The 13,043-nt window shown below is 57.3% G+C and overlaps 1 protein-coding gene across 1 annotated transcript in view; it reads left to right on the top strand.

The window, feature by feature from the left end:
- The window catches only part of COL4A2 (collagen type IV alpha 2 chain), a 172,433-nt gene that overhangs the window by 135,662 nt on the left and 23,728 nt on the right, over nucleotides 1-13,043 (top strand). The window contains exons 24-28 of the mRNA XM_040487084.1: nucleotides 226-427; nucleotides 784-843; nucleotides 2,382-2,438; nucleotides 5,609-5,716; nucleotides 8,912-9,133. Of these exons, the coding sequence (XP_040343018.1) occupies nucleotides 226-427; nucleotides 784-843; nucleotides 2,382-2,438; nucleotides 5,609-5,716; nucleotides 8,912-9,133 (649 nt within the window). The remainder of the gene's footprint in view (nucleotides 1-225; nucleotides 428-783; nucleotides 844-2,381; nucleotides 2,439-5,608; nucleotides 5,717-8,911; nucleotides 9,134-13,043) is intronic.

The following is a 13,043-nucleotide window of genomic DNA, read 5'->3' as shown; positions in this document are numbered from 1 at the left end:
AGGAAAGCAAATACTCAGATTTGTGTGTCTCCCGTTGTGTCACTCGTGCACAAAACCTGCCTTCGTCCCACGCTCAGTTAGACTGTGACTGAGGCACCTGTGACTCTCCACCGTCCTTCGGCTCTGTGTCCCTCACACACAACTCAGGGGAATGGGAAGGAGAACCGGGATGTAGCCGTTGAGGTTCCCACGTATTTTTAAGAGATAAACCGAATTTTCACGCAGGGTGACGGCATCACAGGCCCCCCAGGGGACGCCGGTTACCCAGGAACACCGGGCACGAAGGGCGCTCCAGGAGAGAGGGGCCCCCCGGGATTGGGCCTGCCCGGCCCCAAAGGCGAGCGCGGTTTCCCCGGAGATGTGGGATCACCTGGACCGCCAGGCTTTCCCGGGCCCGCTGGTCCCCCGGGTGCTCCCGGACGGATAGGTACGGAGGAGTCCTCTCTGTATCTTTCAGTCGTGGGACCTTCCCCTTCTTCGGCAAATGTATAAATTCCCCTGGCGTCACGGGACAGTCCATGTTGCACCATCAGTCATGGGCACAGACAAACCAGCGCGGGGTTTTCCTGGCCGACCACAGTCAGGTCACCCTCGGGTGGGCCTGTCCCTCCGGTGCCCTGGTCACAGGGGCTCCACACACCGTTCAGGCGTGCGCTTCTGGATTCCCTGCCGTCCCCGCCGGCCCCCCCCCCCCACCGGCCCCCCGGCACACGCCCTTGGATAGGTTGGCAACTCTCGGTTGCCTCAGAATCGCCTCACCCCTGCATTGTGTCTTGCTCCCAGACTGCGATACAGGTGTGAAGAGGCCCATCGGAGATGACGGACAGAAGACTGTGCGGCCAGGTACCGTGATAGAGACCAGGAGGCTCTAGGACACTTGAAAGCCTTGGGTTTGTAAGATGGGCCACTAACGAGTGAGTGGCTGCCGTGAGCTCCCGCAGGTCGGCACCCCTCCGTCAGCTCGTCATCCGGGGGAGGGGACGCACGGTGAAACACGGACCTGCCAGGCTTCCCACCAGTGCGAAGCCCCAGGCTACGGTGCTGATAAAATACTGTCACACTTAGAGTGTATGCATACATTTGTGTGTGTGTGTGTGTGTGTGTGTGTGTGTGTGTGCTGTATTCGCTGGCTGTGTGTGGTGAAAACTGCTCCAGATGTCTGTCAGAAGAGAGTGTGGTCTAGCGATGAATGAGTGCTAGAAAGCACAGGCGCTGCCCGATAACAAAGGGATGTGCAGGGACCCTGTGCCGAGGCCTAGTGGTGGCAAAACAGAGGGGAGAGATGCCATCGGAGGCGGGCCCAGCTGGCACAGAGGGCCAGAGTCTCCAGGGCATGTCAGGAACCGCAGTGGGAAGCCAGGAGGTGTCCAGAGTACGAAGGGCGTGCCAGCCTCGGGAGGGTTTTGAAGAGACCGGCAAAGAGGTTGGCGCAGAGTTCAGGATGCTCGTAGAACATGTGGCAGCAATAGGTCCCAAGCGGCCGACCAAAGTTTGGGTGTGAGCCTCAGGATCAAGGTCAGGGTCGGAGACGTAGCATCAGGACACGTGGGTCTCCCGCGTGAGGTGGGGTCGACGTGCGGGGACAGACCAGGCACGTGCGTGCAGAGCAGGAACGTCACCTGCAAGCCTTCGGAGAGCTGGTGGGAGCGTCCCTGGGCATGAGGGTCTAGGGGGGGAGGCCGTGCCCTTGGGACATCCTGTCCCTCTATTCTGATGAGCTGGGCTGGCCAGCGTGTGCCTCGGGGACCCCTAGTGCGTCAGAGGAGGCCAGGGCCCGGGCAGACAGACAAAACACGTCTTGGAGAGCTGCTGTGTCTGTGAGGGGCTCTCTCAGACAAAGGCCACAGTACCACCACGTGATGCCCCCACCCTCGTCCACACCGCCCGAAAGTGGCTGCAGCCCGGGTTTCATTTCTCAAAGCAGCTAACGCACGCGGCCAATTCTGAAACTATTCAGAGTCACAAAGCAGAAGTCAAAGAATTCCTTTCGAAATTGCAAGCTATCTCCATCCACTGGTGACCGTTCCCAGACACAAGAAAGGCAGTCACACTGACAGACTAGGATGGACCCAGACTAGCTCAGTTGTGCCCAGGTGTCGCCCTAAATGTGGGGATGTAGCATCGCCAGCCCCATGCTGGCTTTATTGGACCGGGTCGACTTTGTTGGCCTTAGTACTGATATTCCGATTCATTGCACGGTGAAACTAAACCTTCCTTTACGTTAGAATCAAGATTCATTAAATCGTTAAGTTACTCTGATCACAGAGTGGTAGCCGGTTTTCAGGGCTGGTGCTTCTGACCCTGGCAGGGCCCACAGCCGTGAGAGTCGGTGTGAATGATCGTGCCCCAGCTTGTCTGTCTTTCTTCCTGTCTCTTCCCAGATTGCGTCGGAGGACCCAAGGGAGCGCCAGGCCTACGGGGACCCCCAGGCCCCACAGGTAAACGGGGTGTCTTCCAGCCTCCCCTTGTGTCCTCCTCATCCTTCTGGCCGCTTTGCTCATCCCCCTGCTGCCCCTGCACCCCTCCCCGCCTCTGGACGTGGCCGCGTTCCACAACCTTGGCACATGACCGCCGACCTCGGTCACCTGGGTGGGGAGGCGGCCTTTTCCTCCTCGCCGTGGAAAATGCATGTGGCGACTGACGCCTAGTTGAGCCCCAGGCTAGAGGAGTGAATTCTTACTGCACAGAACCCAGCCCCCGCCACGGCACCAGCCTCAGTGGGCACCAAAGAGTGGCAGAGACGGGCCCGCCGCTTCCGGACTGGAGGAAGCTTGCTTCTGTGCCACTTCTCCCCCTTGGTGTCCCAGCCTTTGGGGGATGAGCCTCTGGGAGGGGATTGTTTGTTCTGGGTTTTGACGGAGGGGAACAGAAGTTCACAAGGCCAGCGGTGCATCTCGGCAGCCCCGTGTGGCTACTGGCACGGACCCATCACCCAACCAAGCACCCGCGTGACTGGAGCAAGGCTCTCAGTGGCAGAGCCCAGTGTGGGAAGCTGTCCACGCCCACCTGCAGCGTGTGTGGCTTTTCAAAAAAGATAGCGGGCGGGGTCGGGGCAGCCCCACCACTGGGTGACGCCCAGATGTCTGTGTCCGTCAGCCCAGGACAGAGCAGTTCAGGGCCCCGGGCAGGTCCTCCTCCGGGCAAAGGCGAGAGCCTCGATCATTCAACAACTCGCTCGGTGCTGAGAGCGTGGGGCGCATGGCCAGAGCCATGCCGTGGGGCCGGGCTCTCACGCTAACTGGCAGCGGGACCTTGGGCATCTCTCTCCTCCTCTTAGCTGTACCAGAGGACTAATACAGGCGTTCTAGACTCCTCCCACTTTGCAAACGATGCGCTGGGGGTGAGGTCCAGTGTCAACTCTGAAGTGTGGTGCTGAGCCAGTGCGAGACAACAGTCAGACTGGAAAGTATGTTGCCTCACGGTGTGCGTCCCCGGACCTTAAGGGCATCTCCAGGACTCACGGTGATGCGGGATCCGGGGACAACAGGACGAAATGCAGAAGTGTCATATGCACGGAAAGCAGTGTTAGATGTCCCTGTGTTGTCCTCTGAGGACCCAGCGTGTGTCTTCCTCACTCCGTTATCTGCATTATCCTCCCTGCTCTAGCTCTGGACGTCTGTCTGTCCGCAGGCTTTCACACGGCCACTAACACCAGGGCCCTGGGATCAGCAGCCTGCAGAGGGACCATTTTCGGCAGAAACTGGGTGGAAGCAGGGCCCAAAATACACAGGAATTGAGTCTGAGGGGAGGATTTTGATTGCATTTTAAGGACATGAAGCTGTAAGGAGCTCGTAGAGTCCACGTGTCTGGTGCAGACTAACCCTCGGTCCGGAAGGTGATCGTGAACTTGCACAAAAGGGTCTGTGGTGCTTCCCGCTCGTGGAAGGGACGTGCCCGTGACCCCATAGCAGCAGGACAGCCCAGAGGCCGCGTGCTGGGTTGTGTGTCCTGTTGGGGCTCAGCTGCGCCCGCCCTCAGGCCCCATGGTGGTTTCCTTTCAGAAACGGACTCACCTCACGCACCTTCACTTCAGACAACCTGAAAGTGTGTCTTTTGCTTTGTTTTGTCCTGTCTTGTCTGTCGAACTTGGTGCTCGCGTGGGACGTCCTCTGTGCACAGCCCTGTCATCCCGTTCCTCACTCACTCGTGTCACAGACTCCCAGGCGTATCAGAGTTCTGAACGAGCACGTTGCTGTGTCTCTGGGTCTGAGCCCACCCCGTTCGTCATAGAGTGGCAGGATTAGACCCGCAGAGTCATGTGTTAGCGAGGACGTCGTTAGACAGCGACTTCTGGTCCCCACTGAGCCTTCCCCGTCTCCACGGCCCAGCGTAGGGGTCTGTTTAAAGTCACTTAACTGTGCTGAGCAGCTGGTGATCTGAGGGGGACGTTTCATCAGTGGAATGAATCTGTGCATTTATTTGCAGTGAGTAGAGGTGAGCTTGTGTCCTCACCCCGTGTGACCTCCCGAGTCCAGCCTTGCCTCGACGGGAGTGTCAGGGAATGGGGCCCCAGAGGGGGCCTGCGGGGTGCCACATGTGGCCCCCTGCTCCCCTGCCCCAAGGGAAGGGTGCCCACAATTCTCTCATGACATCTTTCTGTCCCCACATAGAAAAATATTGAGAATTCCAGGAGGCTGGCTTTGGCTCCGTCTACGTGATGGCAAAGCTCCAGCCCAGCCTCATACTTTCAAGGGCATCTCTAACGGGACGGCAGCTGGAGAAGCTAGAACCCCTAGTGAACCTACAGACCTCCCTGCCCATCCCCTTGCCGGCCCCTGCCCTGCATACTGCCTCGCACCCGGCAGGGAGGAGGCTGCTGCTGTCACTAGTGTTTGCAGGGAATCTCGGTGATTCCCGGTGCCCGGCCACCTGCAGTAGGCAGGTGTACTGGCTGTGGTTTCCGAGAGCCTCTGATGGAAGGGAATCTCTGAGGCTTGGACCAGACAGACACAGAGATGCCCGGGGAAAAATCCCTCAAGTTTGCTTCCCATGGGAAAGGATTCAGGCCAACAACGTCCGGTAGTAAAGAATTAGTTCATTCATTTGGTGTGAGGTTTCATCTGGTTTTGAGTCTAACACATTCATTACAAGTAGTATAAGTCAACATCTCTCAAATCTGGATAAATTGGCTCTGGATGCAGCAAACTCGAGGGAAGACTTCAAGTGAATTCTGGTAGCGACTGACCAATACAGCTGCCGTGGTCTGTGGGGTTTGCAGTGGGATGTGGCCAGAGGTCGGAAGTGCCCAGTGTTGAGGGGCACCTGGGGGGGCTCAGGTGGTTAAGCATCTGACTCTCGATTTCAGCTCAGGTCGTTTTCTCACAGTTCGTGGGATCAAGCCCTGAGGCAGGCTCTGTGCCAACAGCAAGGAGCCTGCTTTGGATTCTCTCTCTCTCTCTCTCTCTCTCTGCCCCTCCTCCGCTTGCACTCTCACTCTTTCAAAATAAACTTAAGAAAAGTACGTGGCATTTTACATTCACATTCCCCGTCCTCATCATTTCCTAGACCATGCTAAGTCAGGTGCTAGACCTGACCGTCTTCCACGCATTTCCGGCTGGGGTTGCACATGGGGCTCTGACCTGTGTCCTGCTTTCTTCGGTTTGCTTAGGTGCCAAGGGCCTCCCAGGGATACCAGGACCCTCAGGAGCTGACGGAGTACCAGGGCTCAAGGGTCTCCCAGGAGACCCAGGTCGTGAAGGATTCCCAGGACCCCCAGGTAAGGCAGGGGCGGACCCCCACACGACCCTTAGGTTCGGGAAATGACTGTGTGTGGCATGGGTGCCCCAGCTCTATTGTCTTTGGACACTTAGAAGCTTTCAACGTGTGCTCAGTGACCACTTTGTTCTTGCGGTTGGGAAATTAAATTCTTGACGTTCCCATCACTAATGTCCTGCTGGAGTTTGCATGAGACCCCTGCAGCTCCCGGAGGAGAAAAGAGGTGGGTGTGCAGAGCGATGTCCTCTGGTTGGTGTGAACATTCTGAGGGCAACACAACGCTCCCCTCTTCTGGGACTGTCAAAGGCATGGAGCCCTCGGTCGTCCATTCCAATCTGCTGATCACGCACCAGACACCACACAAAGGACACCTGTGTCCACTTTTCACGCCACTGCCTACTCACTCTTCAGTGGGCGCTTGTCTGAGCAAATGGTTCCATCTACATTTAACGTGGCAAAGAATTACAGAAACCGTGGGTGGCTAAGAGAGCATAAGACGGCAGGGAGTGAGCGTGTTGCCAGTAACTGATTGTGGGGAGACGTGTCGGCACTCCCACTGACATGGTCCTGTGTCCCCAAGCACCCCCCGGCACGGTCCCGTGTGCCCAAGCACAGGTGCCCCGCGCAGTTGTGGCTCCAGCAGTGTGAACGGACATGGCTGTGTTACTTGGTGTGCAGAGGCACACAGTTTTAGAATCGTGTTATTTTTTTTAAAACATTTTTTTTAACCTTTATTTATTTTTGAGACAGAGAGAAACAGAGCATGAACGGGGGAGGGGCAAAGAGAGAGGGAGACACAGAATTCGAAGCAGGCTCCAGGCTCTGAGCCATCAGCCCAGAGCCCGACGCGGGGCTCGAACTCACGGACCGCGAGATCGTGACCTGAGCTGAAGTCGGACGCTTAACCGACTGCGCCACCCAGGCGCCCCAAAAACATTTTTTTAATGTTTATTTATTTTTGACAGAGACAGAGCATGAGCAGGGGAGGGGCAGAGAGAGAGGGAGACACAGAATCCCAAACAGGCTCCAGGCTCCAGGCTCCGAGCTGTCAGCACAGAGCCGGATGTGGGGCTCGAACTCACAGACCGCAAGATCATGACCTGAGCCAAAGTCGGACACTCAACCGACTGAGCCACCTGGGCGCCCCTAGAATCGTGTTATTGAAACAGGGACTGTGGAAGTCGCTTTGGCCCAAGGCCAGATGTCCCCTGCAGGGTCCTGGTCAGGAGCCCCTCCAGCCTCTACTGGAATCACTCATTGGGAGGAGTGAAATCTGCCTCCAGCAAGTTTACCCCCGACACAGCTGGAGACAGAGGCCACACGTCCCCTTACACACCACACGAACGGGGCAGAACTGCCCCCAGGAGTGCAGACCGTCTCTTTATAATGTGACTTCCAGCACTCGGATTCGTCTGCATTCCCTACAAACCAGTCTCGGGAAACTAAACAGAACAGTCCAGACATCTGGACGATCGCACAGAGCCAGGCACCGTGGTGTCCTGAGGTTTAGACCCTCAGCAGATATGTTCGGCAAAGACTGTCTGAATTTTGCCCCTTCCCTGTGTCACACTCTGGCAGTTGGTTTAACCCTAATTGGACCAGTCTGGGTCAGTCCTGGTACCTCTTCCCCCCAGACTCACTGCTCCGGACGTGGGACTGTGCCGGGGGGTGCTTGGGGACACGGGACCGCAGGGAACGTTCGCCCTGTTACCTTTCGCGACAAGTATCTCCGTGTCCTGCGACAAGAGGGAACGTGCTCCCTGTGCAGCATGGGGCTGGTGAAAACCTGCACTGGAGACAAACACGGGAGAGTTTTCATGCCAGCGCCAGAGGACCAGCCTGTTGCCCTGCTCTGGGGGCACCCAGACATTGAGGAGTTAGGGCACGGTCACTTCGGTCCTGTCACACATACCAAAGCAAAGTGTGAATTTCTTGAGAGGACAGTAGTTTGTTAACACCTGCTTGCCCTGCGTGGGAAGGGGACCCGGTCACCAGCTGGGTGCCAGCCAGGTGGGCGTGAGCTGTCCAGAGCACACTCCAGTGGTAGAGACTGAGCGGGATGTGCCCGTCACCAGCACACGCGGGGGGCGGACGGTGTTGATGGGAAGCCTGTTCTGTACTGAAACGTGAGCCCGTAAGTGAACGAGGAGATCGGGGTAGAATGGAGGAAAGGGGTAAGTGAGGCACTGGCATACTCTGATTTTGCACACGTGTCACTCTTTATGACACGGAATGTGCCACATGCAGAAGAAAACCAAATGCCCAACTTTGAAGGCTGCAGAACACAGAGTCTACTCCGGATGTCAGATCCACATACACACACGTGCCCACGATTCGAGCCCACAGTGCCCACGTACGGCTTTGAACGTCTGCATAAAAGCCAAGTCTCTACTTTCTGTGAATAAATCACATCACTGAAGTTCTGGCATTGGGTCCCGCTCATTAATACTCCCATAAAGTCCGGATCTGTTGTTCCGTGTTTCAGACACGGCCGTAGGGGTCAGCCCATCTTGCAGGCGGGCCGTGGCGAGCCTTGTCCTGGGAAAGGCCCCGGACCCCGCGTGTGGGGTCTCTTTTGTCGGGTCGACCCTTCCCAGCGTTCCACGGCCACAGCAGTAATGACCTCAGAAAGCTTTCCTCCTGAACAGACACGTGACCATCCACTCTGAGAGTTCAGTGTCAGGTCACATCAGGGATGAGGACACGGGAAGGCACTGGCATGAGACAGCCACCGTGCTTCTATCCAGACGTGGACAGTTGAGACCGTGAAAACAATAGGGCGATTGGCCCCCTCCAGAGCATTTCCAAACGGACTGATGGTCAGGGACTTGTGACCAGGGAGGTGGAGCTCGGGCTCGAGAGACCTGGTCATTCTCACCCCGGGTCTCCGTCCCCACTTGCACACATAACTTGGAAGGTCCGTAGAAGCCATTCTTTGGGGATTATTTGATCAACAAGGGAGCCCATCAAATAGGAAGATTCATATCCAAGAAGCAGGTGGTTCTAAAGGCCTTCACGTTAGCCAAATGGTAGGGCTGGGGGCCAGATGGCGGAGGGGGAAGAATGCTGTGGTCCCAAGGTAGGTGATGGGACCGGGGCTTGAGCCGAGGCCCCCCGACTGCAAATCTTGCTGTCTCCGGCCTCTCTCCTATACCTCTCTTGGGCCATCACGGTACTAACCTGTGTTTCCTTTCAGGGTTCGTGGGGCCCCGAGGATCCAAAGGTGTGGCGGGCCTCCGTGGCCCAGATGGACACCCAGGTCCCACCGGTCTGCCGGGGCCCGTCGGGCCCCCAGGGGACAGGGGCCTTCCCGGAGAAGTTCTGGGAGCCCAGCCTGGGCCCAGGGGAGATGCTGGGCTCCCCGGACACCCTGGGCTGAAAGGCCCTCCAGGAGAGAGAGGTCCACCTGGATTCCGGGGTAAGTCCTGGCGGTGGGAGGAGAGCGGGGGGCCCGATCCCACCACACCGTGGGTTCCGAGTGTGGGTCTGAAATCCCTCCTGAGGATTTGATGAGAAGCCACAGCACACGTGGTTTCTGCCCCACGCTCAGTACCAGTGTTCCTTCGAAGCGGGTTAGGACGGTCATCAGCGTCCTGTGACTTACCTTTTCACAGCCAAGAAAGATGGCCATTTGAGACTCACAGGTGCAGATTAATGAGACACACCCTCTGCTTTCCAGCGGGGCGTGAATGGGGGGCAGGGGGGCTCGCTGGTGCTTTCAGGGAATGTGTTTGGGTGGTGAGAAGAGGAGGGCCAAGCTTGGGAAGAGAGCGAGGCAGGAGACAGAACTGAGCTGGGACATGCTTTAACTGGATGGTGTAAAAACGGACTGGTGTAAAACATTGCTTTTTAATTTTTTTTAATTGTTTAATGTTTATTTTTGAGAGACAGAGACAGAGCACAAGTGGGGGAGGGGCAGAGGCAGAGGGAGACACAGAATCCGAAGCAGGCTCCAGGCTCTGAGCTGTCGGCACGGAGCCCGACGTGGGGCTCGAACCAACAATCCGCGAGATCATGACCTGAGCCGAAGTTGGACGCTTAAGCGACGGAGCCCCCCAGGCGCCCCTCATGTAAAACACTTTAGCGTTCCCAATATCCTCAGTGCACGTTTAGCAAAGTGGGAAGGCTGCTGGCTGAGGAGTGAAGTACCCAATCTATGCAGAGCTGGCATTGAGAACCGCAGACGCCCTCCGTCTATGAACGACCGTCACTAAAGACCAAGCATTTCTGTTCAGTGCACCGTGCACGGGAGACACCAGGCCAGTGGTGCTCCTGTTCAGATACCCAGATGCAGGCAGGCCCGTGACTTTGCGTATCCACCACATGTCTGCTCCCAAACCCGGGCGGAAGGGGCTTCCTGTGGGGCAGGGAGCGGGCGTCCCGTCCTCCAGTGCCATCAGACCTCGCCCGGCATCCTTTACACGAACACCCGGGCGGGTGAAGCCGGTTGTCCACAGGCAGGCGAATTCAGCAAGCTCAGGAGAGCAGTGGTGTTTGGGGGAGCCCATCAGGTTCTAGGAGGCCTGGGGCTGGGGCGGGGAGGGGAGACGGGGCAGGTGGGTTTCCATGTTGATCACGCCTGCCCTGTCAGCTGGCCAGGAGAACCCCCAGCGTGGGGGCCGGGCTTCCCCTAGAGACCCACGGGGAGGAGGCCCAAAGAATGGAAGGAGGAGGCTAAGAGGGCTAGAGTGCACACACACATGCTCACACTCACACAATTCACACACACACCCATGTGTGTGCACACACATGCTCATGCGCCCACACACTCATATACACGTGCTCGTGTGCGTGTATCCACACATTTGTACGCACACACACCTGCTTGTGCATACATGATAACAGACCCACACGTGTGTGCCCACACACTCTCACACACACTCACGATCACCCTCTTACGCACAGCCAATCAGCTGCACAGGCCTGTGTAGAGCCATCAAGCAGTGGGGACCCGATGCCAGGACATCCGGGGCTGTCCCTGCCAACCTGGCCACCTGCCGGTAGGGATGGAACACACGGCGTAACTCGGCGAGTGTGGACACCGGGGACCACGTGCGTCAGCCTCCCTGGTGGCTGTCTAAAGGCGTGGCAGGCACTGTGTCCCCAAGAGTCGGGGCTGCTGTCCGGCTGCAGAAACTGCCCACAGGCTCTTGACAGGGAGCACTTGTGATAGATTTTCTAAATGTAACTGTTTCCTGCGGACGTCAAAACACCTCAGCAGGACAGCAACTGACAGCAGGTTTACTTTCAAGCGTGTGACGGTTTCCCATGGCCGAGGCCACCTCAGTGTCCAGCTTGCCCAGGCAGAAACACTGTCAGTACAAGCTCTGACCTCAGAAGCATCGGAGGCTTGAGAACCTGTTTCCATGTCGTCCGTCCTGCCCGGGCCGTGGGGCCATGGCAGGTGGAGTGCACGAGGCCCCGTGGAGCCCGGACGCAGCCTGGCGGAGCGGAACCCCTGCATGAAGTAGGGGTGCGGGTCCACGAGTTAGATGCTATTTTGCTGAGGGAAGCGGATCCTTGGTAGTTGTTCCTTGTTTGGCCCGTGTTCTGGAAATGGCTGTTGGCTTAAAATCCTGAGTTCCAGGATCACGACAGAAAGCCGGAGGCACAGGCCGCCACACCGGATTGTTTTAAGGCGGCCGCTGAAGTAGCAGCGGCCGGTTCTCCCTCCTTCCCCTGCATCGTGTCCTGCCCACTCCCCACTGCTATGAAGGAGGCGCTCCCGAAACCGTGCCCGGATGCCCTCGCCCCTGCAGCCTGGGCTCCCGTGACCTTCCTGGCTGGCTGGGCTGCCTCCGTTCACCAGCCCGGAGGGTCCTTGCGGGTGAAGGTACCTGCCCGTCCTCATGGAGCATGGCATCGCGGCAAGAGCCTGACTCCCTGGTTAGACTTGAGCGCCTGCAACACTGCCTGCCGTCTGACACCCTCGGCACCGTGAGCTGTTCCCTCCAAAGACAGAAGCAGAGCGGGAACAGTGCCCTCGGATCCCGTTGTGAAGCTGGAAAACGGGAGGACGTGCATCCGTGCCTTCCCAGAGACTTACTTTCTGCAGCCTTCTGCCCCGAATCCGCCCCGCTGTTTGCAGACCTTCCTCCCCCGTTCTGCCCACATAGCAGATAAAACTGGGACTCAGGCTGGCAAGTCGGATTCTGAGTTGGCCCAAGACCGGCTTGGCCCCTCTTGCCAATGCCCCTCCCCTCCGTCCCCCGACTGGTCCCTCCTCCTCTCGGGTCGGCCTACACACTCGGGAGGGTGGTCATGGGATACGTGAGCAGGTGCACTTAAAGGTCACCCGACATGGGGCGCCTGGGTGGCGCAGTCGGTTAAGCGTCCGACTTCAGCCAGGTCACGATCTCGCAGTCCGTGAGTTCGAGCCCCGCGTCGGGCTCTGGGCTGATGGCTCAGAGCCTGGAGCCTGTTTCCGATTCTGTGTCTCCCTCTCTCTCTGCCCCTCCCCCGTTCATGCTCTGTCTCTCTCTGTCCCAAAAATAAAAAATAAACGTTGAAAAAAAAAAAATTTAAAGGTCACCCGACAAGCACTGTGAGATGGCGGGCACGGCCCCTCCTCCTATTCACTGGATGGATGTGGCCAACCTCAAAGTCCAAGAAAGGTGAAAATGCCTGAATGGAAGGAAGCTGGGGGACTTAGGATCTAAAAACTAGAAGATATATGCTCACATGACTACTGGGTACGGCAGGATATTCTGAACGTAAAAGCAAGGGAAGAAACCGTGCCCGGGTGTGTGCACACACGTGCACCTACACATGCGCGCACACCGCATTAAATTTCCACGCGAATGCTAATCTTCATGTCAAAAGCAATGAGAAGAATTTGGGCAGCAAAGTAAACTTTACGATAGCCACGAAGAAAGAGTAGCCAACGTGTATGAGGAATGCTAAAATCCATAATAAAAACATCAAAATCCCCAAAGGAAAGTAGAAGCACAGAACAAAAATCGCATTAGAAGGCGAACACCAGGAGAAGGAAACGTCACTCACACCACCGTGCAGGTAGACGGGTATCTTCCTTGCCAGGCTTCTGTTCCCTTCAGCACCAGCCCCACGCCGGGTGAGCCCCCCAGGACAGGCGGGGGGCAGAAGCCGGAAAGCCGTGCCGTAGTGTGTGTGGAAGGCAGTTCTGACCCACGGAGTCTGTTTCTAGGGCACCTTCCCGAAGAAATGCCCAGCTCTGTGCTCCAAAATCAGCTTCCTCACGGCACCGTTTGTAAGAGCAAAGAAAGACGTGCACGGCGTGTGTCCACACAACATGATGCTATACTCAGGCAGCCGTTTAAAACGTGAAGAATGTTTTGGGGGGGGGGGGG

This window comes from Herpailurus yagouaroundi, unplaced genomic scaffold, assembly GCF_014898765.1.
Source record: "Herpailurus yagouaroundi ecotype Mexico unplaced genomic scaffold, PumYag 164, whole genome shotgun sequence".
Lineage (NCBI taxonomy): Eukaryota > Metazoa > Chordata > Mammalia > Carnivora > Felidae > Herpailurus > Herpailurus yagouaroundi.
The sequence above is the reverse complement of the archived record's forward strand: the minus strand, read 5'-3'. Positions and strand labels throughout refer to the sequence as shown.